At 45.9% G+C, this 22,979-nt stretch overlaps 1 protein-coding gene across 1 annotated transcript in view; it reads right to left on the bottom strand.

The window, feature by feature from the left end:
- The window catches only part of HELQ (helicase, POLQ like), a gene marked incomplete in the record, with an annotated part of 237,703 nt that overhangs the window by 54,261 nt on the left and 160,463 nt on the right, over window positions 1-22,979 (bottom strand). Inside the window, 1 exon segment of the mRNA XM_030190564.1 lies at window positions 14,721-14,834. Coding sequence (XP_030046424.1) covers window positions 14,721-14,834 — 114 coding nt within the window.

The following is a 22,979-nucleotide window of genomic DNA, read 5'->3' as shown; positions in this document are numbered from 1 at the left end:
ACCTCACATGGCCAACTTGGTGGGCGAAGGGCAGGTGGGGTTTGTGCGAGGTAGGCACTCGTCTATTAATGTACGTAAAGTATGTCTCGCAATCGCACACAGTCAAGCCCAGGAAAAACCGTTGTTATTGGTGAGTCTAGACGCCGAAAAGGCGTTTGACAAGGTGTGTTGGGACTATCTATTTGGGGTTTTGGAGTATGTAGGCCTGACTGGTTGGTATGGGCGGGCGATAGCAACTCTTTATTGTGGTCCCCGAGCCTCCTTGATGGTAAATGGCCTGCGCTCTCGCACGTTTCCCATAGCTCGTGGTACGCGACAGGGATGCCCGTTATCACCGTTGCTATTCTTGTTGTATTTGGAACCGCTGTTGCGGACAATACAAAGATACACTGAGATTTCGGGGATCGACGGTCCTTCGTTTGCGATTAAAACATTGGCTTTTGCGGATGATATACTGCTGACTTTGACTGATCCGCATAAGTCAGTACCTAGTCTCTTGGATGTTATAGCAGAGTTTAGTTACTACTCTGGGTTTACACTAAATCTGCGGAAGTCTGTTGCCTACCCTGTTCAACCTGAGATTAGAGAGACTTGGAGGGGGGAATTTCCACTCACATGGTCCACTGGCCCTTTAAAGTACCTGGGAGTATTGATCACATCAGACTTAACACGCCTGTACGAGGTTAATATCCAGCCTCTGCGAGTACACACCCAACGAGCTCTGCAAGGGTGGTTTTCGCTTCCCTTGTCTCTCATGGGCAGAATCGCCTTATACAATATGATTTTGATCCCTCAGTGGCTTTATGTTTTACAGATGCTGCCCTTATTTCTCAAAGATAGCGATGATAAACTAGTAACGAAGCTAGTGACGCGGTTTCTGTGGCAGGGCAAACGTCCTAGGTTAAGGGCCTCACAGCTTTTTCTTCCCCGCACCCAGGGTGGTTTGGGTCTGTTAAGTGTTAAGCTTTTCTCGATAGCTAGTAACATGCGCCATTTGACCGATTGGTTTCGAGGATCCTCTTATTTTTCTTGTACAGAAATGGAGACGCGGCTGTTCGGCCCCCTTCACTTTAGTGCTTGGTTACATGCGCGGCCGGGGAGGTTGCGCACCCCTCCGGTTTTCGCACCGTTGTTGCTACCCGTACGGAGGGCATGGCGTTGGGTATGTCATTTTTATGGCCTGGAGGCGGAGGCCTCACCCCTGTTGCCGATTCAGGGTAATAAAGACTTTATACCGGGATCTATCTCGTTAGATTTGACCACCTGGGCGGCTAAGAGATTGCAGTATTTGCATCAACTATATCAGGAAGATGGAACACTTAAAACCCCAGAACTTTTGCAAGAGGAATATGGAATTCCAAAGGTGAATTTTTTTTCCATGTTCCAATTGCGTCATTACTTAAGATCTCTGCCATCAGCAGCGCTGACGCCGCAGACATGGGAAATACTCTTGACTATTTTGGGTTTAGATGCTCAGCTCATGATTCCCCTGAAATACTATCATAACACGTTACGGGAACACTTAGGGGACATTGATTATGACACAGTGGTGGACAGTTGGAAGGGGGAGTTGGCACTGGACCTACAGAGAGATCAGGTGAAGACATGTCTCCTGGGCAGGCGGCGAGTGACGGAGAATGTGACGCTGCAGGAGATCCATTACAAATTCTTATTGAGGATGTACATTTCTCCACACCGAGCATACCGAGCAACTATTCAGGCTGTGGATGAGTGCTTAAAGTGCGCCCGGCCCTCGGCGAACTTGGGACATATGTTTTGGAGTTGCCCGAGGGTTTTGGGATTTTGGCGCCAGGTAAATAAACATGTCTCTCAAATGTGGGAGGTCGTTTGGCGACCATCGCCATTACAATTGTTTGAAGTCTTTAGGGTGTCCCCCTTTTTATCCGGAGAGCTAAGGGCCTTTTTGAAAAAAGCAGTGTTAATTGGTAAGAAGTGCATTCTTCATCATTGGATAACGAGAGAAAGCCCAACATTGCAGCAATGGCGCTCACACATGATTGTATTTTGTGCGTTGGAGCGCCGGGGGGTGGGTGATTTATCCACCCCTGGTGGTGACCTTTTTTGCCGGACTTGGTCCCCATTTTGGGACTCCCTGACCGCAGTGGCGCGCAGTAGAATTCTGAACGCTTAAACAGAAACGAAACGATAGGTTATGACATGGCATGGGATGGGGGGGGGGGGGGGGGGGGGGGGGGGGGGGGGGGGGGGGGTGAGAGGGTTGGGGGGGGGAAGGAGCGGTTATAATCCTGAAGTGAGGTTTTCCCTATTGTAGGGGCAGTGGTTTATGTCTGGTGCCATCATGACCACGCTTTCTCCTAAGGGAAGTCTCTGCCAGTGGCGTTGGGCTCATCAGAGTCCAGACCCCGCGCGGCCTGGCACAGCAGAGCGATAATTGGTTATTGGAAAAAGAGATGGCCTGGAGTGGGATGATGGCACACTAGCTACTCAAGAGACAGATGTAACCATTCCTATAGAGGTTGGGGAAGGGGAGAAAATTGGTTGAATTCACTTGGATAGTTGTTTGTATTATGTTGAGCACGTACAAAATGATTGGTTAACACACTTGTATTCTGCAAGATTGTGGTTTAAGTGCTGCACGGTGATCCATAAAACTAGGAATCATTCAAACATAAAAACAGAAGGACAAGGCGGGGATGAAAAGTTAAAAGTTTGAGGACAGACTGTACCATCTTGTCTTTATTGTATATCTCCTCGTATTGGAATCTCCGTATATTCATACTGTTAAAAGTGTTCTGCTTGGTTGGACATCAATATAACTGTTGAACCATAATTTATGTCGGGATTGGGGGGAAGGGGGATAGTTGGGGGGATAGGGGAGAAAATGTTAAAAACCATTTTGATGCTGTTTTGTGTTAAGCTGATTCAGTAAGATTTGTTAGTGGAATTTGAATAGTGAAATGTATTGCTAAGATTTGAAATGCTGAAGCATCAATAAAATTGTTTTAAACAAACAACACAGCTACAATACTATATCCTAAAAAGCAAAATAATAAAAATATATATTTACAGTTTGTTTTCTCTGGTTTCTGCTTTCCTCATCTTCTTTTCACTGTCTTCCTTTCATCCAGGATCTGTCTTTGCTCTCTCTCTGCCATCCAGTGTCTGCCCTCTCTAATGTCCCTTCCATCCACTGTCTGCCCTCTCTCTCCCTTCCATCCACCATTTGCCCCAGTCTGCCCTCTTTCTCTCTCTCCCCTTTCCACCCACCATCTGCCCTTTCTCTCTGCCCCTTCAATCCGTCTGCCCTCCCTCTCCCATCCATCCAGGGTCTGCCCTGCCTCACGCTCCCCACTTCCATCCAGGGTCTGTCCCCTCTCTCTCTGCCCCCTCTTTTCAGCCCCCAGTTTCACCTGCCCCTAGTTCCAGCCCCAGCCTACATCTCCCAGCCCTTTTCTCTCACCAGTCTTGAGCTCAGCCCCAGCCAGTTCTCCCTGTCCCCTTTAAAGCCTCCAGTTTCAGCCCACAGTTCCAGCTCTAGCCCCCTTATCCCAAATACCCTCCTTTTCAGCCCCCTTCATCCACCACATGCTATGCATCCCCCCTTTTCAGCCCCAGACCCATTCTCCCACCTGCCCCAGGCATGGACCCATTCTCCCTCCTGCCCCCTTGTCAGACCCCAGTTCCAGCTTCAGACCCCTTCTCCCCTCTGAGCACCCCCACCCCTCCCCAATCCCCTTCTCCCCTGTGAGCACCCCTCTCAGCTCCCCCACCCCTCCCCAATTCCCTTCTCCCCTCTTAGAACCCCTCTGAGCTCCCCCCACCTCACCCCCATTCCCTTCTCCCCTCCCCCATTCCCTTCTCCCCTCTGAGCTCCCCCACCTCCTTCTCCCATCTGAGCCCCCCCCCCCCCGTGGAGAGCGACAGAGCCCTCTTCTCCTGCCACCACCCTGCATTTTTTTTAATCCATGCAGCGACGCAGGTATCTGCTCTGCTGTGTGCTGTGAAAAAAAGAAAATCGCTTCGTTCGCTGGCGTCGGCCCTTCCTTCGCTATGTCCCGTCCTCGAGGAAATAGGAAGTTACCTCAAAAGAGGGCGGGACATAGCGAAGGAAGGGCCGACGCCAGCGAACGAAGCGATTTTCTTTTTTTCACAGCACACAGCAGAGCAGATACCTGCGTCGCTGCATGGATTAAAAAAAAAACGCAGGGTGGTGGCAGCAGACAACGGAGCACCCCCCCACCCACCGACACCCGGGGCGGACCGCCCCCACCTTGGTACGCCACTGCATGAAAGCACAAAAAGCTAAGTGGTTGTAAACCCTTTATTTGTTCAGCAATCCCACAAAGATGCACTCCATCTTTCCGCTCCTATTTCCTTTGCATCTTGTGCCACACGTGGGGGGGGGGGCGCCAACTGATAGTCTGCAGGGGGGCACCAGAGACCCTTGGCATGGCCCTGAGCACACCTCCAGGGATTGGGGGCGTAGGTCTTTTATTAAGCATAGGGGGTAAAGAGCTCGTTTCCAGCTGGAAAAGACGGACTGCTGCAGATTCCTATACAGAACCTATACAACAATTGAATCTCTTATCCCTGTTACACAAGGAAAACACAGGTCATCACTTAGCAAAAAACTATGGGGGTCTCTTACGAAGCAACGGTAAAGCCCAACGAGGGCTTACCGTTCGCTAATCTGGAACTACTGCCGGGCTACCACAGCAGCCCGGTGGTAGTTCCCACCCTAAGCACGCGCCACTTCTGGTGCAACAAAAATATTTTTATTTTTGTAGTGCCGGTGTTTAACCAGTGGTATTCTGGCAGTGCTGTGCGCTGCCCGGTTACTGCCGGGTTAGCGCAGAAGCCCTTACCGCCGCCTCAATGGGTGATGGTAAGTGCTCACCCCTGAAATGGCTGCGCAGCAGGTTCACTTGCCGCATGGCCATTTCTTAAAAAAAAAAAAAAAAGACAGCCTTTAACTGTGGCGGTAAAAGGGGGCCTTAGCGCACATCAAAAATACGCACTGAAGCCCGCGCAGGCCCCCTTTTACTGCAGCTTGGTAAAAGAACCCCTCAGAGATTATAAACTAGAAACATAATGTAGAAAGAAAATGAAAATGAAAACAAAGCAATCAGACTGTGAGCAGTGAAATCCCAGAGAAACATAGATGCATTTTCTTCAATACAGAAAAAAATATAAGACATGCACATTTTCAAAGCTGACATTATCTTTCTCTAAATATAAAAAATGTGTTAGTATCCTTGTTTTCTGACCATTTTATTTTTTCAATAAAATGGTCCTGTCTCTTGACTACTTCCTTTTGTTGCTTTTCTCCAAATCCCTTTCTGGGATCTCATTTCCATTTTCTATTTCTTCATTGTCTTGTCTTCTTCCTAATAACTGACTTGACACTGATCCTTCTTGTTTCATTGTTGTCTCCATTTCTCTCAACTGCCTTTTTATGAACTTGTAACTAGATTTCATCCTTCCTTCTCTTCACAATCCTCAGTCTCCTCTTTCACTTACTTATCAGCTTTCCACTTCTTAGACTTTCATACCATCTCTACCCCTCTTTCATTCCTTTTCTGGCCTTCTGTTCCCTGAATTTCACTCACTTTCCAGTTCCCCATTTCCAGCCTCTGTAGTCATCACCTCCCAGACCTCATCAATCTCTGCCTCTCATCTCTTCACCATCTCCAGTCTCTTTCTTATGTCTTACCCCCTTATTCAGGTTCCCATTCCCCTTTTTACCTCCCCTATTTCTACCCTCTCTCACCTATGTCACCTTCTTTATCCCTCAATAACTCTTTGTAACCTTCTTTTTCCAGCAGCAACAGTCTCTACCCTCTTCTCCCATAGTTCCTTCTCTACTTTCTTAGCATCCACTACACTCTTTCTTCCACCTTAACCCCACCATCCATCTCTGTGCCCCTCCACCTTCAACTTCCCTAACATATGCCCATGCTTTCTTCCCCCCCAACAATATCTATCCTTCTCCTCTCCTCCTCTTCCCATCACCAATGACCTCCTCCCATCCCCTATATCAGGCTAATTGCCAAGCCCCAGCTCTCAACTCCCACCTGTCCCCTGACCATTTTACCCATTCCCAGCAGCAGACCAATCTCTTCAGCCCCCTTCTCCTATCTGCCCAGCACCACTAAATCCGCTACAGAGAAGGGAGCTCCTTTCTGTAAATTCCAGCACCGCACAGGAGGTGAAAGTAAAGAATGAGTACTTCCTATATCGCAATGAAAGAGGAAGCAGATTCTCTGTGATTTTAGCAGCTGTGCGGAGTTGGCAACCAGAGCAGCTGGAGTTAAGAAAGGAGCTCCTTTCTGCAGCTGATTTAATGGTACCAGACCTAGCTGGTTGTAGAAAGGAGCAGCTGCAGAAGTTTTGGTGGAGCCAAGAGGCTGGTGCGCCCAAGGAGGTTTGATGAACAGGAGACAGTGTGATGTCACAAAGCTGAAGCTGGTTCACCCAAGGAGGTTTTCATTCTCCCCAGTGCAGTGACCATCATCTTAGTACACCTAAAACAATGTAATTGATAGGGCAACAAGCTCTGCTTACTGGCTTCAGGCCAGATAATGGGCGAAGCACGCTCCTGCCATCTCCTGTTCATCAAACCTCCTTGAGTGCATTACAACAATATGAAAAGGGTGGCCTATCCAAAAAAGTGATATTCACCTTCACAGTCAGAAGAAATGGACAGAGACTTAATTGAAGATACCCACAAGATAGCTAGGAAAGGGGAAGTACTACGGATAGGAGATTTCAATATGCCGGAAGTCGATTGGGGTGTTCCTACTGCGGGGTCAACTAGATACAAAGGGATCTTGGATTCTCTACAGGAAGAACTGTTTCAGCAGTGGGTGATGTGCTTACAAACCAGGACACTGTTTCTGATGTTAAGCTTGGAGATCATTTGGCATCTAGTGATCCCCAAATGGTATGGATTAATATTAAGGCAAAGGGGGAGAGGGCTTATTCAAGATTGAAGGTCTTAGATTTCAAAAGAACTAACTTTGCCGAGATGGGGGAATTTCTTAAGGAAGAGTTGGTTGGATGGGAACAGCTGAAGGAAGTAGAACAACAGTGAGTGAAACCGAAAGGAGCTATTTTAAAGGTGACAAACCTTTATGTTAGAAAATCACATAACAGTAAGAGGAAAAGAAGGCCGCTCTGATTCTCGAACGCAGTAGTTGAAAAGGTAAAGAAGATTAGCCTTCAAAAGTTACAGAAAGAGGAAGACAGGCAAAAATACCTGGAAAACCTAAGAGAAGTTGGAAAAGCTGTCAGGAAAGCGAAGAGACAAATGGAAGAAAAGATAGCTGATATGGTAAAATTCAGGGTGCAAGACTTTTTCAGATATATAAGTGACAGGAGGAAGTGCCAATATAGCACTGTGAGGCTCAAAACCAAGGGGGAGAAATATATAGAAGCCAATAAGGATAAAGCTGAACTGCTTAACAATTATTTCTGTTCTGTGTTCATGGATGAAAGGCTGGGGGGTAGGACTGCAAAAAACAAATACTAGGGAGGATGGATGTGTGGTAGACTGGGCCTGATTCTCAGAAGACTGTGTTCGTGTGCTAAACAAAAAGTAGACAAAGCAATGAGGTCTGATGGGATACATCCGAGAGTACTCAAGGAACTTGGAGATGTTCTGGCAGCTTTGCTGTCTGACCTCTTCAATGCCTCCTTAGTCTGGAGCAGCCCCGGAGGACTAGAGAAGGGCAGATGTGGTCCCTCTGCACAAGAGCGGAAGTAAGGAAGTTGGGAATTACAGATCTATCAGTCTGACCTCGGTAGTGAGTAAACTAATGGAAACACTTCTAAAACGGAGGATCATGAGGTCTCTTGAATCAAATGTATTGCATGACCTGAGGAAGCATGGCTTCACTAGAGGCAGGTCGTGTCAAACGAATCTGATTGATTTCTTTGACTGAGTGACCAACCAGTTGGACATGGGAGGGGCACTAGATGTGGTATACTTGGATTTAGCAAAGCCTTTGACACAGTTCCGACCAGGCGACTGATAAATAAACTGAGTGCCCTTGGTATGGGACCTAAAATGACTGACTGGGTTAAAAGCTGGTTAACTGGGAGGAGACAGAAGGTACTGGTAAATGGAGCTTGCTCTGGAGAAAGGGATGTTATCAGTGGTGTACCGCAGGGATCAGTCCTTGGGCCGGCCCTTTTTAACATCTCTGTGAGCTTGCGGAAGGGTTGTCTGGTAAGGTTTGTCTCTTTGAGGATGATAAGTACATAAGTATTGCCATACTGGGAAAAACCAAAGGTCCATCAAGCCCAGCATCCTGTTTCCAACAGTGGCTAATCCAGGTCACAAATACCCGGCAAGATCCAAAAATGTACAAAACATTTTATACTGCTTATCCCAGAAATAGTGGATTTTCCCCAAGTCCATTTAATTACAGTCTATGGACTTTTCCTTTAGGAAGCTGTCCAAACCTTTTTAAAACTCCGCTAAGCTAACCGCCTTTACCAAATTCTCTGGCAATGAATTCCAGAGTTTAATTACACGTTGAGTGAAGAAAACTTTTCTCTGATTTGTTTTAAATTTACTACGTTGTAGCTTCATCGCATGCCCCCTAGTCCTAGTAATGGTAAAATTTTGTCTTATCTGATAATTTTCTTTCCATTAGTCCTTCAGATCAATCCAGAGACTTGTGGGTTATGCCCCTCCTCCAGCAGGTTAGATAGAGAGAACTCTGAAGTTTCCCTCTAGAGGGCATGTGCAGCCTTCCTAACTTCAGTATACATGATACCAAAGCAGTAGAAACAAGCAAATACAGTCTCCTGCCTCTAAAACAGCAGCATAATCTTGAAGAAACCTCCATGCTGCTAACAAGTAACAGAATGAGTAGGAAATTAAAACTACAAAACTTAGTAACCGTTCAACCCAAGAAACAAGAACATGAACAGAACTAACTGAGTAGCTGACAAATATCTCAAATCACGAGTTCACATTACAGGGAGGGACTCTGGATTGATCTGAAGGACTAATGGAAAGAAAATTATCAGGTAAGACATAATTTTACCTTCCATAGCGTCCCTTCAGATCAATCCAGAGACTTGTGGGATGTACCAAAGCAATCCTCAGCCAGGGTGGGACCGCACTACACCGGCCAACACCGAAGCTCCAAAGACCGCATCTGCATTGCGCTGCTACATCAATCCGATAATGTCTTGAGAAAGTATGTAGCGACTCGAGATATCGTCCCACGGCACTAGACGAGATTCTGCCCACGAAGCCGCCTCAAATCTCGTGGAATGTGCTTTAATGCTTAGTGGAGAAGACTTCCCCGTCAAAAGATAAGCCGATTAAATCAGATCCTTAAGCCACCTAGCAATGGTCGCCTTAGAGGCCATATTGCCCTTCTTTTCTCCCGCAAACAAAACAAAAAGATGATCTGACTTTCTAATTGAATTAGTTGCCTCTAGATAAGAGCACAACGCTCTCCGAACGTCCAAACAATGTAGCACCCGAAAATCCTCCGGGTAATCTTCCCGCTTGAATGACGGTAAGACCATCTCTTGGTTAAGATGAAAACGTGTAACCACTTTAGGCAGAAAAGAAGGAACTGGCCGAACCGAAACTCCTGCCTCCGAAAAACGAAGAAAGGGATCCCGGCAAGAAAGCGCCTGAAGCTCTGAAATCCTTCTAGCCGATGCCATGGCTACAAGAAAGACCGTCTTCAGCGTAATATCCTTCAACGTCGACTTTCTTAGAGGTTCAAACGGAGCCCGTTGTAAAGCCCGCAGAACCAAGTTCAAATTCCATGTTGGCACTAGCGGAGCCCGAGGGGGCCGTAACTGACCAACTCCCTTCAAAAAACGTGTGACGTCTGGATGAGAGGCCAAAGAATGCTTCCCCAAGCGACCCCTAAAACAGGCTAATGCCGCCACCTGCACTTTCAGAGTGTTAAGAGACAATTCTTTGTCCATGCCCTGTTGCAAAAAAGCCAAAATGGAAGACAAGGGAGCCGACTGAGGAGAAACTCCAGCCGCGTTACACCAGGAAACAAAAGTTATCCAAACTCTCGCATACGCCGTTGAAGTTGACCGCTTGCGCGCATGCAACATGGTAGTAATAACGTCTTCCGGGTAACCCTTACATCTCAGTCGCGACCTTTCAATAGCCAGGCCGTAAGCCAAAACTGATCGGAATCCTGTTTGATTACTGGGCCCTGCGAGAGCAGATCCGCCTGAGGTGCGAGACGGAATGGCTCGTTGATTAGAAGTCGAATCATATCCGCATACCATGGACGCCTTGGCCAATCCGGAGCCACTAGAATCACCGGACCCGGATGTCGCGCTATTTTGCCCACCGTCCGACCGATCATCAGCCACGGAGGAAAGACATAAAGAAGTTCCGTCGGCCACTGTTGAAGCAAGGTGTCTACACCCTCGGAACCTACCTCTCTGGCCCTGCTGAAAAAGCGGACCGCCTTGGTGTTGGAGGCGTGAGCCATCAGATCCATTACCGGAAGACCCCAGCGATCCACAATCTGACAAAAAGCATCCTGGGATAGCACCCACTCTCCTGCATCCAAGCGGTTCCGACTGAGAAAGTCTGCTTGAACATTCAGGGTTCCCGCTATGTGAGCCGCCGACAACTGCGGCAACCTTTTCTCTGCCCACTGACATAGCACTGCTGCCTCCTTCGCTAGAGGAGCACTTCTCGTGCCTCCCTGCCGACTGACATACGCCACTGCCATTGCGTTGTCGGGGAGGACTTGGACTGATTGACCTGTTAGAAAGTCCTCAAACTCCACTAGGGCCAACTGGATTGCCCGGAGCTCGAGAAGAGTGATCTGCAGTTTTGCTTCCTGTTGCGACCAAGTCCCCTGTGCTGTCCGACTGTGACAATGAGCCCCCCAACCCAACAAACTGGCATCCGTTGTTACTACACACCAATTGGGTGTGTACAGAGGCATTCCCCGAATCAAATTGTCCGCTTTGAGCCACCATCGAAGAGCAAAACGAGAATGTGGAGTCCATGGAAGCCGAATCGCGTAATCCTCAGAAAGAGGAGACCACTGGCTGAGATGATGCCATTGGAGAGGCCGCATGTGACTCCGATTCCACGGGACAACCTCTATCGTCGCCGCAATGGACCCAAGAAGTTGTACATAATCCCAAGCTCTTGGCGCTGGATTCTGAAGAATGGTCAACACTTGATTCTCCAGTTTGAAACGACGCTGATCCGGTAGAAATACTCTGCCCTGGGCGGTGTCTAACCTCACCCCCAAATATTCCAAAGTCTGAGTCGGGACGAGATGGCTCTTTCGAAAGTTTATTACCCAACCTAAAGATTGTAACAGAGCTATCACCTGCTGAGTGGCTTGCACACTCTCTGCGTAAGACGGGGCTCGAATCAACCAGTCGTCGAGATAAGGGTGAACCTGTAAACCCTTGGTTCTTAAATAGGCCGCCACGACCACCATCACTTTGGAGAACGTACGAGGAGCCGTGGCTAGTCCGAACGGCATGGCTCTGAATTGGAAATGCTGACCCAATATTGCGAACCGCAGAAATCTTTGATGAGGAGGCCAGTAATATGCAAGTAAGCTTCCTTGAGATCGAGAGCTGTTAAGAACTCTCTGGGCTAAACCGCTGCCAACATCGTTCGAAGGGTTTCCATGTGGAAATGCCGAATTCTGAGAGCTTTGTTGACCGCTTTGAGATCCAATACAGGACGAAAGGCCTCCTCTTTCTTTGGCACTACAAAGTAAATCGAGTAACGTCCCTGATACACCTCGTCTGCCGGCACAGGAACTACTGCCCCCAGACGAAGCAACTCTGCCAAGGTCTCCTTTACCGCTGCCGATTTTACTGCAGACTTGCATGGAGACTCTAGAAAGCTGTCTGTGAGAGGACGCGCAAATTCGAGCTTGTACCCCTCTCGTATAATGCTCAGCACCCATTCGTCTGAAGTTACCCTGGCCCACTCCTCTCCAAAATTGGACAGCCGTCCTCCTATGGGCGGAGAGGACTGGACCAGGGCCCCATCATTGCGGACCTCTGGCCCCAGGCTGACCTCTTGGAGCTGCGTGCGGAAGTTTACGGTCCTGACGAAAGGGCTGCTGCTGCTTCTGAGCAAAACGAGGCTTTGAAAAAACGGATACCCTACCAGGTCTATATTTCTTTGCCTCCTTAAAACGTGGTCGAAACAGTCTCCCTTGGTTCTTCGATTTATCCTCAGGGAGACGACCCTTGGACTCTCCCAAGTCCTTAACAATCTGTTCCAGTTCCTGACCAAATAGAAGCCTTCCTTTAAAAGGTAACTGTGCTAAGCGGGATTTAGAAGGGAGATCAGCAGCCCAATGTTTCAACCAGATCCAGCGCCTAGCCGAGACCGCCAAACGCCTTTAGCTGACGCTCTAAGAATATCATACAGAAGATCCGCCAAATATGCCAAACCTGACTCCAACGTAGGAAGGAACTCAATCAGGTCATCCGGCGATGCCGCTTTCTGTACCCAAGAGAGACATGCTCTAGCCACATATGACCCAGACACAGAAGCCTGCAAAATCAATGCGGCCACTTCAAAAGACGACTTCACCGATGCCTCAAGCTTCTTTTCTTGAGGATCTCGAAGGGCCGAACCTCCTTCTACTGGTAAAGCGGTCTTCTTGGTAACAGCCGTAATTAATGAATCCACCACCGGCATCCGCAAAGAGTCCAAATCCTCTTGCCGTAATGGACAAAGCTTGCCTATAGCACGAGCCACCTGCAGAGAAGCCTCAGGAGTTTCCCATTGAGCCCGAATTAAGACTTGCATAGCCTCGTGAATGTAAAAAGACTTCGGGGGCGCTCTAGTACCTGACATTATCGAGGTACTAACCGGAACCGGAGGCTCAGGAGCGGAAAAATCTAAGATTTGCAAAGCGTGGACTATAAGCGCATAGAGCTCCTCTCTTTTAAAGAGCCTGGCCGCTGTGGGGTCATCACCCTCAGCTGGTGGTATCTCCCCTTCTTCCAGCTCCTCAGGATCTGAATCCACCGATTCCACCTCACCCTCCAACTCTGATTGAGTGAAATCATCGGTAATGGGGTGCTCAAAATCCACCCGAGACCTCTTAGCCTGCTGCCTACTCGGCTGCGAGTCTAAACCCGCTGGCGCTGCTAAAATGGCTGCCGGCTGTCGGTCTGCCTCAGAGCGCAACAAAAAAGCCTCATGCATCAGTAAAACGAAAGCCGGAGAAAAGCCCGATACCGCTGGCGTCTCCGCTCCCGCACTTGCGCTACCCTCTGAAACTGCGACTCCCTCCAACGAGGCTCGCACTATTTCTGGCCTGACAGGCTTCAGAGAGAAAATGGAGGAGGCACGCACCGGCCCGAGACCGACGCTTCCCGCCAAACTTGCCTCACCTCACTGCGCAGCATCGGGGCTCAACTCGCGGTCAGTAACTTCGGCTTCTCCAGCCCTACCGAACACGTCTCACAAACCCCCGACGCTGACCTGCGCACTCCACAGCGCGAACAGCGTTTCACCGACTCCGAGGGAACAGACATGGTAACCCAAAATCTACTTACAGGCTGCTGTTAGCACTGCTCACATTCAAGGAAAGCTGAACGGATATTCTCCTAGCACTGTAAATACTTAGTGCTTGTAGAGGGCACTGCCGTCGAATGAAAGGAGTTTTTTTTTTTTTTTTTTTTTAAAAGAGGCAGGAGACTACCTTTCATCAAATTTGCCCGCTTGCCAGGGGGAGAAGGGTAGGGACCTGGCACCACCAGGTGTATCCCAAATGTGCATCCGACCCTCAACCCCACCAAAAGCTCAACACCCCCGAGGGAACGGGATAGGAGCTTTGGAATCCAGAGCTGCACAGTATGTCCTTCTACCTGCTAGACAGAGAGAATACTGACGTTAGGAAGGCTGCACATGCCCTCTAGAGGGAAGCTTCAGAGTTCTCTCTATCTAACCTGCTGGAGGAGGGGCATAACCCACAAGTCTCTGGATTGATCTGAAGGGACGCTATGGAAAGGGTGGATGCCCCAAAGGGTGTGTGGATGGCATGATGAAGGATCTTGTGAAGCTTGAAGAATGGTCTGAAAATTGGCAACTAATATTTAATGCTAAGAAATGTAGGGTCATGCACTTGAGTTATAATAATCCAAGGGAACTTCTTCTGTGTACTTCTCCTGCAGTTCTCCCCCCCCCCCCAAAGGGGCAGGTCCTTTGGGGAAATGGAGATCAGCCTTCATTGGACTCACCTGGAAAGTTCCTCAGATTCACCAGGGTAGCAGCTCTAAAACATCCGCGCCCCAGGGGCCTTTCTCATCTTCAATGCTGCACCAGGCCACATATCTGCACCATCTGCTGCAGTCAGAGACATACTACAGAAGGGAAGGTGGCACTAATCCCTATGAGGGGAATGAGGTCAGTTCTGAACTTTTTTCTCTGTCTCCATCTACTGGAAGGGAGACATAATCCACTAGTCTCACATGGACGATATGGAACTCTAATTTTTATTACTAGCACATATCAATCTATACAGAAACTGGCAGAGACAAAGAATTTTATAGTTACTGCTGACAAGTCTGGTAATAATTTAGTCCCCAATCATTTACAGTATGATAGGGAACTAAACCTGGGCTGATCCCTGAGCTGAGTGGGCTACTATCATAATAACCTGTGGAATATGATGCAATACTCAACTATCAACAGGAACTAAAGCCTTGATAACTGGGTTTACCATACACGTACCAACCTCTAAAACCCCACCAACTTCCATTAGTGGGATGAGTTCGGTCTTCACACAATAAGTTAATCTCTTGGTAACTTCTATTAGAAGGGGTCTATAGGCCCAGAATTCATCCAGTTCCTGCAAGTAATGAAAAAAGTTTCACATAAATAAAAGACTACATTTTGGTTTCTAAAACATAATAACTGGCTCTTTTCTTATAAAACTACCAAGTTAAAAAGATCCTCCTGATATTCAGCTTGTAGCAGTTGGCAGTTTTAAAGCTGCTGATTGCTGATTGCTGTGGGCTGAAATCTAACCCAGAAATTTAATTCTGGGCCATGTCCAGGCCCTGGTACTGAATATCCAGGTCGGCTGCAGACCCAGAAGTTTCGTGGGTGTCAGCTGATATTCAGTACTAACTGGGCAAAGTTAGGACTGACTTTTGTGTGGTCCAACCTGCTTGGTTAGTTACATGGGCACTGAGCATCACCAGTGCCTACATAGGTGTCAGCTCTGTCTCAACTGCGCCCCATGGACTGTGGTGGTCAGAGAGAATATTCAGCAGCATTATGTAGTTAAGTGTAGTTGAATATCTGGGGGCAGCAAGCAGACAGGAGTCTCTCCTATATGCTTAAACCCCTTTGAAAATCTACCTCTACATTTTTTGAGCACAAGGGCTTTCTAGCAGTGCTAACATCATGTATTTTGTCAAATATAACCATACTTCCTCTATTGGCAGAAAATATGTGGAACTATACAGCTTTTTTCAGTACCAATGATTAAATGCAATAAACATCTCTCAGGATAAAAAAAACTGCTACCCACTCCTGAGGCTGCATTTTGTCTAGATTCAGCATCTATAAGTGTGCCATATTCTGAACTCTCTTATTGTTCTGCAAATACAATGTTGGAACAATAAAATATCTGAGCACAGCTGATATCATCTGATTCCAGAATGGATGGCATGACTTTTCCTTATAAAATGTTCTTCCTCAAAATTCCCTGAACTGGAACATTATCAAATACAAGCTATCAATCAAGCAAAGAAGGTTTTAAGGGTAAACCGCTTCTTCAAGAAAATTGTTGGAATCTCGATCTCTAGAAACTGATTGATTCACAGATTTACACAAATTTGCTATACAGCCACAGAACGGTTTAAAATTAAAATAAAGGAAAGTGAAACAAGAACTGGTGGCACAAACTGAGGATATTGTGCTCTTTAGGACTCTCAGAGTGTGTTGTGGATTTGAGGTTTGCTGATTAGAAACAGACTGATGCATCTCGATCCCACTCTTCTTACTTACTTTCTCTCTTTTTTTTTTTTTAAAGAGGAAAAGTAAAAGTTAGAGCTTCTCTGTTGTAGTGGAGGTGGTTATACGAGGTTGATCTGGGGAAGGAAGTAAATTCCTTCTTCTAAGAAGCTGGCACAATCAAAGGGAGAACAGAAACAGAGTGGCGTGATCAACAGGACGCTTCCAAAGAAACTAAGGAGACGAAAAATAAGGAATTAAAAATGTTCTTTAATAGTAGAAGACTCAACAAAGCACTGTGTTTTGGTGAGAAACGCCTGCCTCAAGAGTCTATATATGGTAAACGCCAGTAGGTGGAGCTGAACCGAATCAAGCCTTTAAAAACACTAACAATTGGTGGATATGCAGGATACATTGGTAGAAAGGACAAGCAAAATTGAAAGATTTTGGTACCAAAAATGAAGACAACTTGTTGCCTATTAAAATACAGAAAACCAGCGGTGTACTCACTCAGCGCTACTGGAATGCAAACAAGTAGCACCGAGTGAGTATGCCGCTGATTTTCTGTTTTATTTTTTTTAATTGTTTATTTATAAATTTAACATTTACATTTATGCAATAACACAAATTCAATATTTCAAATAAAAATATAGAAGAAAAAAGATCAATTAAATCTTTGACCACAATAAATGATCCAAGTACTAGGAAATATAATTAACAATAATATCCAACTCACGTAATAATCAAAGAATAGAAGGAGTTCAAGAATACACAGACGAGTAGCGTAATGCAATCTGGTATATCCCCAAATTATTCTTTAGTATTTATAAATTCCAATAATTTCCCAGGTATGAAGAAAACATAATTAGTGGAATTCACTGAGACAATACACATCTACAAGGAAATTTAAGGAGGAAAATTCCTCCTAAGTTAAGAATTCTTTGTTTTAATGCCAAGAACTCTTTTCTTCTTTTTTGAGTGTCCCTGGACAAATTCGGAAAAATCTGTATTTTTGAACCTAGGAAAAGAGCATTTATATGACGGAAATATAATCTAAGAATATTGTTCCGGTCAGGTTCTAAAGCAAATGATACCAGCATTGTAGTTCTTTCAGAAATAACTTCCACAGAGTTCTATAGAAAATCCGTAAGATTTAAATCTAGTTGTGGAGATTCAATCAATTTCTTAGTTCCTGTAATATATTGAACCTTTATAACTGGAGGAAAAGCTTCAGATGGAATGCTCAAAATTTCCTTAAAATATTTTTTCAACATTTCAATAGGGGCCTTAGGAAAATTCAATAAATGTAAATTGTTTCTCCTGGCTTGATTTTCTAAATATTCAATCTTGCAAATTTGGTAGTTATTGTCTTTTATTATTGCCACAATCGAGTCTTTAGAAGATTTTACCTCATGTTCTAGAGCTTCAACCCTGGTAGCCTGCTCTTCTATCTTCCCAGATAGTTGATCTTGAGTTTGTTTGATTCCCGTCATCTCTCCCCTAAGGGAGTTAGAAATCTGTTGGAGAGCTGTATTTATTCCCTGGATTGCGTTCCATAATACTTCTAGGGTAATTACAGCCGGTGTAATTTCTCCACCATTCCCTCTGGTAGGACTATTCTGTGATATTGCTGGTAAACAGGGTAAACACACCTGTTTTCCAGCACAAGCTGTTTCCACAGGGGTCGAGATGGCTGCGGGTCCTCCACATTCAGCTGCTGAACTTTTCCCACTTTCGGGCGACTCAGCTTGCTGTAACACCGTTCCTACCAGTTCTGTTCCCGGTCTCGGAGGTGCTGTAAACAAGGGAGGAGAAAGCGTCACTCCCTCCACGCTATGGTCCTGGTCTTCCATTGGTCCCCTGGGCTCCCGGCATCTGCAGTCTCAGCCCCTCAAGCGTCGTCTGGCGCATGGGGGGGAGGGGGGGGGGAATCGCCCGACTCGTGGAGGAAATCGCCTTCCCCTTTCCCATTTCTGGTCAGAGGAACTACCCAGTTGCCAGAAGTTCCGCTGGGAGTCTGGAGCTGGCAAAGACGCGCTTCTACTCCAGGCGCCATCTTGGATCCGATTTTCTGTATTTTAATAGGTGAAAAGTTGCCTTCGTGCCGAAACACAGTACAATTAAAGAACATTTTTTATTCCTTATTTTTCATCTCCTTGGTTTCTTTGGTTGATCACGCTACTCTTCTATTTCTGTGCTTCCCCCTATAGCGGATCCAGTTTCTCCACTTTTGTGGTTGTTTTGTTTCTGAACAGTCAGAGGGAAGCCAGGACTATGATAAAAGTGTAAGTACAGGTTAGCTGATAATTTAAACTGAGTAATTATCTGGAAATATGAAGATTGAATTGTGAATATGTATTCAATAGAGTTCTTTTCACAGCAAGCGAATGTAACAAAATTTGAAGGAATATATAGGATTTTGGCAGGACCCGAGATTTAGGTGGAATTGAAGAAAAGAAGCTTGTTAAACAAGTTGACCAGAAGCTAGCGCTGTTAGGTAGCTTAAAAATAATGCTGTGGATATAGTGGGGCCTCTAGCTGTCCCTAGCCAGACTTCGAAAAGATATATATTGACAGTGGTGGACTTTGCTATCACATATCCTGAAGCGGTAGCCTTATCCTCCATAGAATCAGAGAAAATTGCCACTGCCCTACTAGAAATATTTTCCCAGGTAGGATAGCCACAAGAAATACTCTCAGACCAAGGGACACAGTTTGTGTCTGAGTTGATCCAAAATCTGTGGCACACTATGGAGTGAAATCGGTACGTATCACACCATATCACCCTGAAATTAATGGGTTGGTTGGTGGAGAGATTTATTGGGACATTAAATCATGTTAAAGACTTTCATAGAAACAGGAGCCTATGACTGGAAGAAATACTTGCCCTACCTACTGTTTGCATACAGAAAAGTACCTCAGGAGTCTACAGGGCTCTCCCCCTTTGAGCTGCTTTATGGCCGGAGGGTGAGAGGGCCCCTTGGCCTAATAAGAGAACATTGGGAGGGAAAAGTTGATACCTCCAAAACCCCTGTAATTGAATATGTAGTTAATATGCGGCAGAGATTAGAAGAACTTGTGGGCTTTGTCAGAGATAATTTGCAGGCAGCCCAGACTAAGAAAAAGATCTGGTATGATCATAAGGTCCAAAACAGAGAGTTTTATAAGGGCCAGCAGGTACTTATTTTTGTTCCAGTTTGTCAGAATAAACTTCAAGCTAATTGGGCGGGACCTTACAAGGTCATCAAGACATCTAAATGATACATTCTATGTTGTATCTATGGACTTTCAAGTCAGAAAGCAGCGTATCTTTCATGTCAATAAGTTGAAGGCATATGCAAATGGCACAGCTATGGTTCTAGCGGTGTGTAGCCTACCAGAAGAGTGTCAGGATAGTGAGCCCATACCTGACCTCTTAGCAGAGACCTTACCAGAGGGAGCTATACAACAAATTGTAATGGGAGAGCAATTAACCCCCACACAGAGACAGCAGTTAGAAGCAGTATTGCAAAAGTATGCTGATGTGTTTTCCACTAAACCAAGACTTACCCATTTGATTAATCGTAATGTAAACATGGGTGGCTATGACCTGCTGAAATAGGGTACTTATCGAATATCTGCTAAGGTGGGGAGGGAAATGAAGCAGGAGACTGATGAGATGCTAGCCCTAGGTGTTGTCAAGAAGTCTCATAGTCCCTAGGCTTCTCCTGTAGTTCTTGTTCCCAAGAAAGATGGCACAACCCGCTTCTGTATGGATTACAGGAGACTTAATGATTGTACTGTATCTGACACCTATCTGATGCCCTGGATGAACGAGTTACTAGACCATTTAGCTGGGGCCCGGTATCTGACTACAATGGACCTTAGCTGTGGGTACTGGCAGATTCCCCTAACAGCTGCTGCTCAGGAGCAATCAGCATTTATTACTCCATTTGATCTGTATGAATTTAATGTGATGCCTTTTAGAATGACAAAGGCTCCTGGTGCATTTCAGTCCTTGGTGAATCATCTGCTAGATGGACTCCAGGAGCATGCTACGACATATCTTGATGACACTGCTGTGTATAGTCAGACCTGGGATGACCACCTTATCCATTTAAGTGGAGTACTGGACCGGATCAGGGAGGCCCACCTGACTATAAATCCAGTAAATGTCAGATGGGGATGGCAGAAGTGCAGTATTTTGGGCACAGAGTGGGAGGTGGACAGCTGAAGCCTGAACCAGCTAAGGTGTAAGCTATAAAAGACTGGCCCACTCCCCAAACTAAAAAGCAAGTCTTGGCCTTCCTTGGAACAGCAGGGTATTACAGAAAGTTTGTGCCTCACTACAGTATCATAGCCAACTGACCTGACTAAAAAGAGACTACCCCGAATAGTTACCTGGTTGCCAGAGTGCGAAGCGGCCTTCCAGGCATTAAAGACAGCATTAGCTACCAGTCTAGTACTGGTTGCACCTGATTACCAGCAAAGATTTGTGGTACATACTGATGCCTCAGCATATGGCATTGGGGCAGTACTCAGTCAAGTGAATAGCAGAGGGGAGGAGCACCCCATTGTGTATCTGAGTCGCAAGCTCCTTGACAGAGAGGTAGCCTATGCCACTATTGAAAAAGAGTGTCTGGCCGTAGTGCGGGCCCTTAAGAAATTACAACCATATCTGTATGGACGAGACTTTACTGTCATCACAGATCACAATCTGTTAGTCTGGCTAAGGAGAGTCTCAGGAGAGAATGGGAAACTACTCCAGTGGAGCCTGTCCTTGCAAATGTACAACTTCACCATACAGCACCGGAAAGGCAGTGAACACGGTAACGCGGATGGCCTCTCCAGAAAAGAAGAGCCAGAACCACCACGACACTGGGCTATTGAGACCCGATCAGTGGTCTGCAGAGGCCGAAGTTCCGGGGTATATCACTTAAGGGGGGGGGGGGGGCAGGTGTGAAGAAACAGCTGATACACGCCACCACCTTCTCCTACTTGAGCACGCAGCTGTGGAACGCTCTACCTACAGACCTGAAAGCTACTGACGAAATAACTAACTTCCGCAAATCTCTGAAGACACATCTCTTCCAAAAGGCCTACAAAGAAAACACATTGCCTACAAAACTACCTCAACAATCCACACAGTTATTACAGCTCACCTCTATCCTACCTAACACCCTCCGTCTATCTTCCCTTACCTAACCTTCAAACATCAATAATTGTACCTGTTATCATGAAATTATTCTGTTGATCTTCCCTTACCTAATCTTCAAACATTAAGCACTGTACTTGTTATCATGAAATGATTATGTCATAACCATACTCTGTAAGCCACATTGAGCCTGCAAATAGGTGGGAAAATGTGGGATACAAATGCAATAAATAAAATAAATAAAATGTATTGGATATTTTCCTGCTTTCATTATGTCCTGAAGTGTATTTCTTCTATTTGGCCACCAGGTGGTGCTTCTTTGCTATAAAGCTGTTTTAGGGAACTGAATGTTTTCTTTAAAACAAGCAGGAAGCAAGCAGCAGTATACTTTTAAATCTTGTTGACTGGGCTCTGATTGGCCCGGAGCTCATTTCCTTGTGACCCAGTTGGTGGGAGGAGGGTGCTAGTGCAGGTGGACCTGAGCTATGCTGGGGATAGGCCTTCTAAGTGGTCATGGGGTAACCCCAGGTGGGTGTCTAGGCATTTCATGACACCTGGCAAGAGAGTTAAGAGAAGACGGAGGAAAGCATAATCAAGAGACTGAGACCAACATAATCAGAAAAAGTAAATGGCCAGACAACAAAGGTACAGAAAATAAATTTTTTTTAAAATTTTGGATAAAGTAGTGTGGTAGCTGTGTTAATAAAGGTTAATAAATGTAAATAAAACACAAAATAGAAAATAAGGTGATACCTTTATATTGGATGATCTTAATACATTTTTGATTAGCCTTCAGAGACCAAAACTCCCTTCCTCAGGTCAGAAGAGGATACCATAACAGCAGTATACTGTCCTGACCTGACGCAGTACTTATATAGGAGGTTTTGGCCTCTGAAAGCTAACTGAAAAAGGTATTAGGCTAGTCCAATAAAAAGGTATCATCTTATTTTCCATTTTCAAGTGCCTGAACTGAACATATGTGGGAGGGCTGGAATCAGCAGCTGAAGCATGCTGCCAATTGTTGCACTGCTCAAATAACACGGTATGGGGCTCATGCAAAGAAACTCTTCAGCTAGCGAGGCTTGGGCAGCTCTGCCAGCGATTCAACCGGTGCCACAATTTTGGGGTGGGTCTACGCTCAAAGTAAGGGGGACAAGGCTCCCTCGCGGTTATGTCCCTGGGGGGAATAGATGCTGGATAGGGGGTGCAATAGAGTGAACTGATTCACTCCCTTTTACCATCTCTGCTGTCACTGGTGTAAATAAAATATCTTCTGGAATGGCCACAGAATTGAGGTGTGCGAAGGGGTGGAACCATGAGGTAGAGTGGGCGGAGTCCAGGCAGAGCAGGGCAGGGCTGGGGCATGTACTAAAATCTCCCTCTTAAAAAATCAGGACCCCTTGGCAGCTCTGCAATTTTCCCAGGGTAACCTCATCATCCATTCTTAACCAAGTTTCAGTCACACATTTTTGAATGTACCTATGACCAAGCCCTTAGATGTTAGGGCTGCTTATTAGTTACTTAGGTTTATCATCTGAACGATTTTGTTGTTAACCAGTAAATAAATAAAACATCCAAAGTATCTTCATTTAAAAAAAACATATAAATATTTGCTACCATAGACGTTAAACCTCTTATTTATTAAACCACAATTTAATACCTGTTCTCCTTCAAGCTTCTCATTTTGACTATATTTCTTAACAGCAAACATCACTCTCTTTGACCACACCTTCTATTTTCCCTCTACACCTCTCCTTATCTAAAATCACTGGAATGAAAGTCATAATTATAACCATCATTCCTATCCACTGTTCCCTCTAAGCTGACTGGGAGTCCTCAAACTGCATTGGTGCCAGTGGGGGCCAGTGCTTCATCATTGAGTTTTCAATCACTAGGGAC

Source organism: Microcaecilia unicolor, chromosome 2 (genome assembly GCF_901765095.1).
Source record: "Microcaecilia unicolor chromosome 2, aMicUni1.1, whole genome shotgun sequence".
In the NCBI taxonomy this organism is placed as follows: Eukaryota; Metazoa; Chordata; class Amphibia; order Gymnophiona; family Siphonopidae; genus Microcaecilia; species Microcaecilia unicolor.
This window is presented reverse-complemented; position numbering and strand designations above follow the sequence as displayed.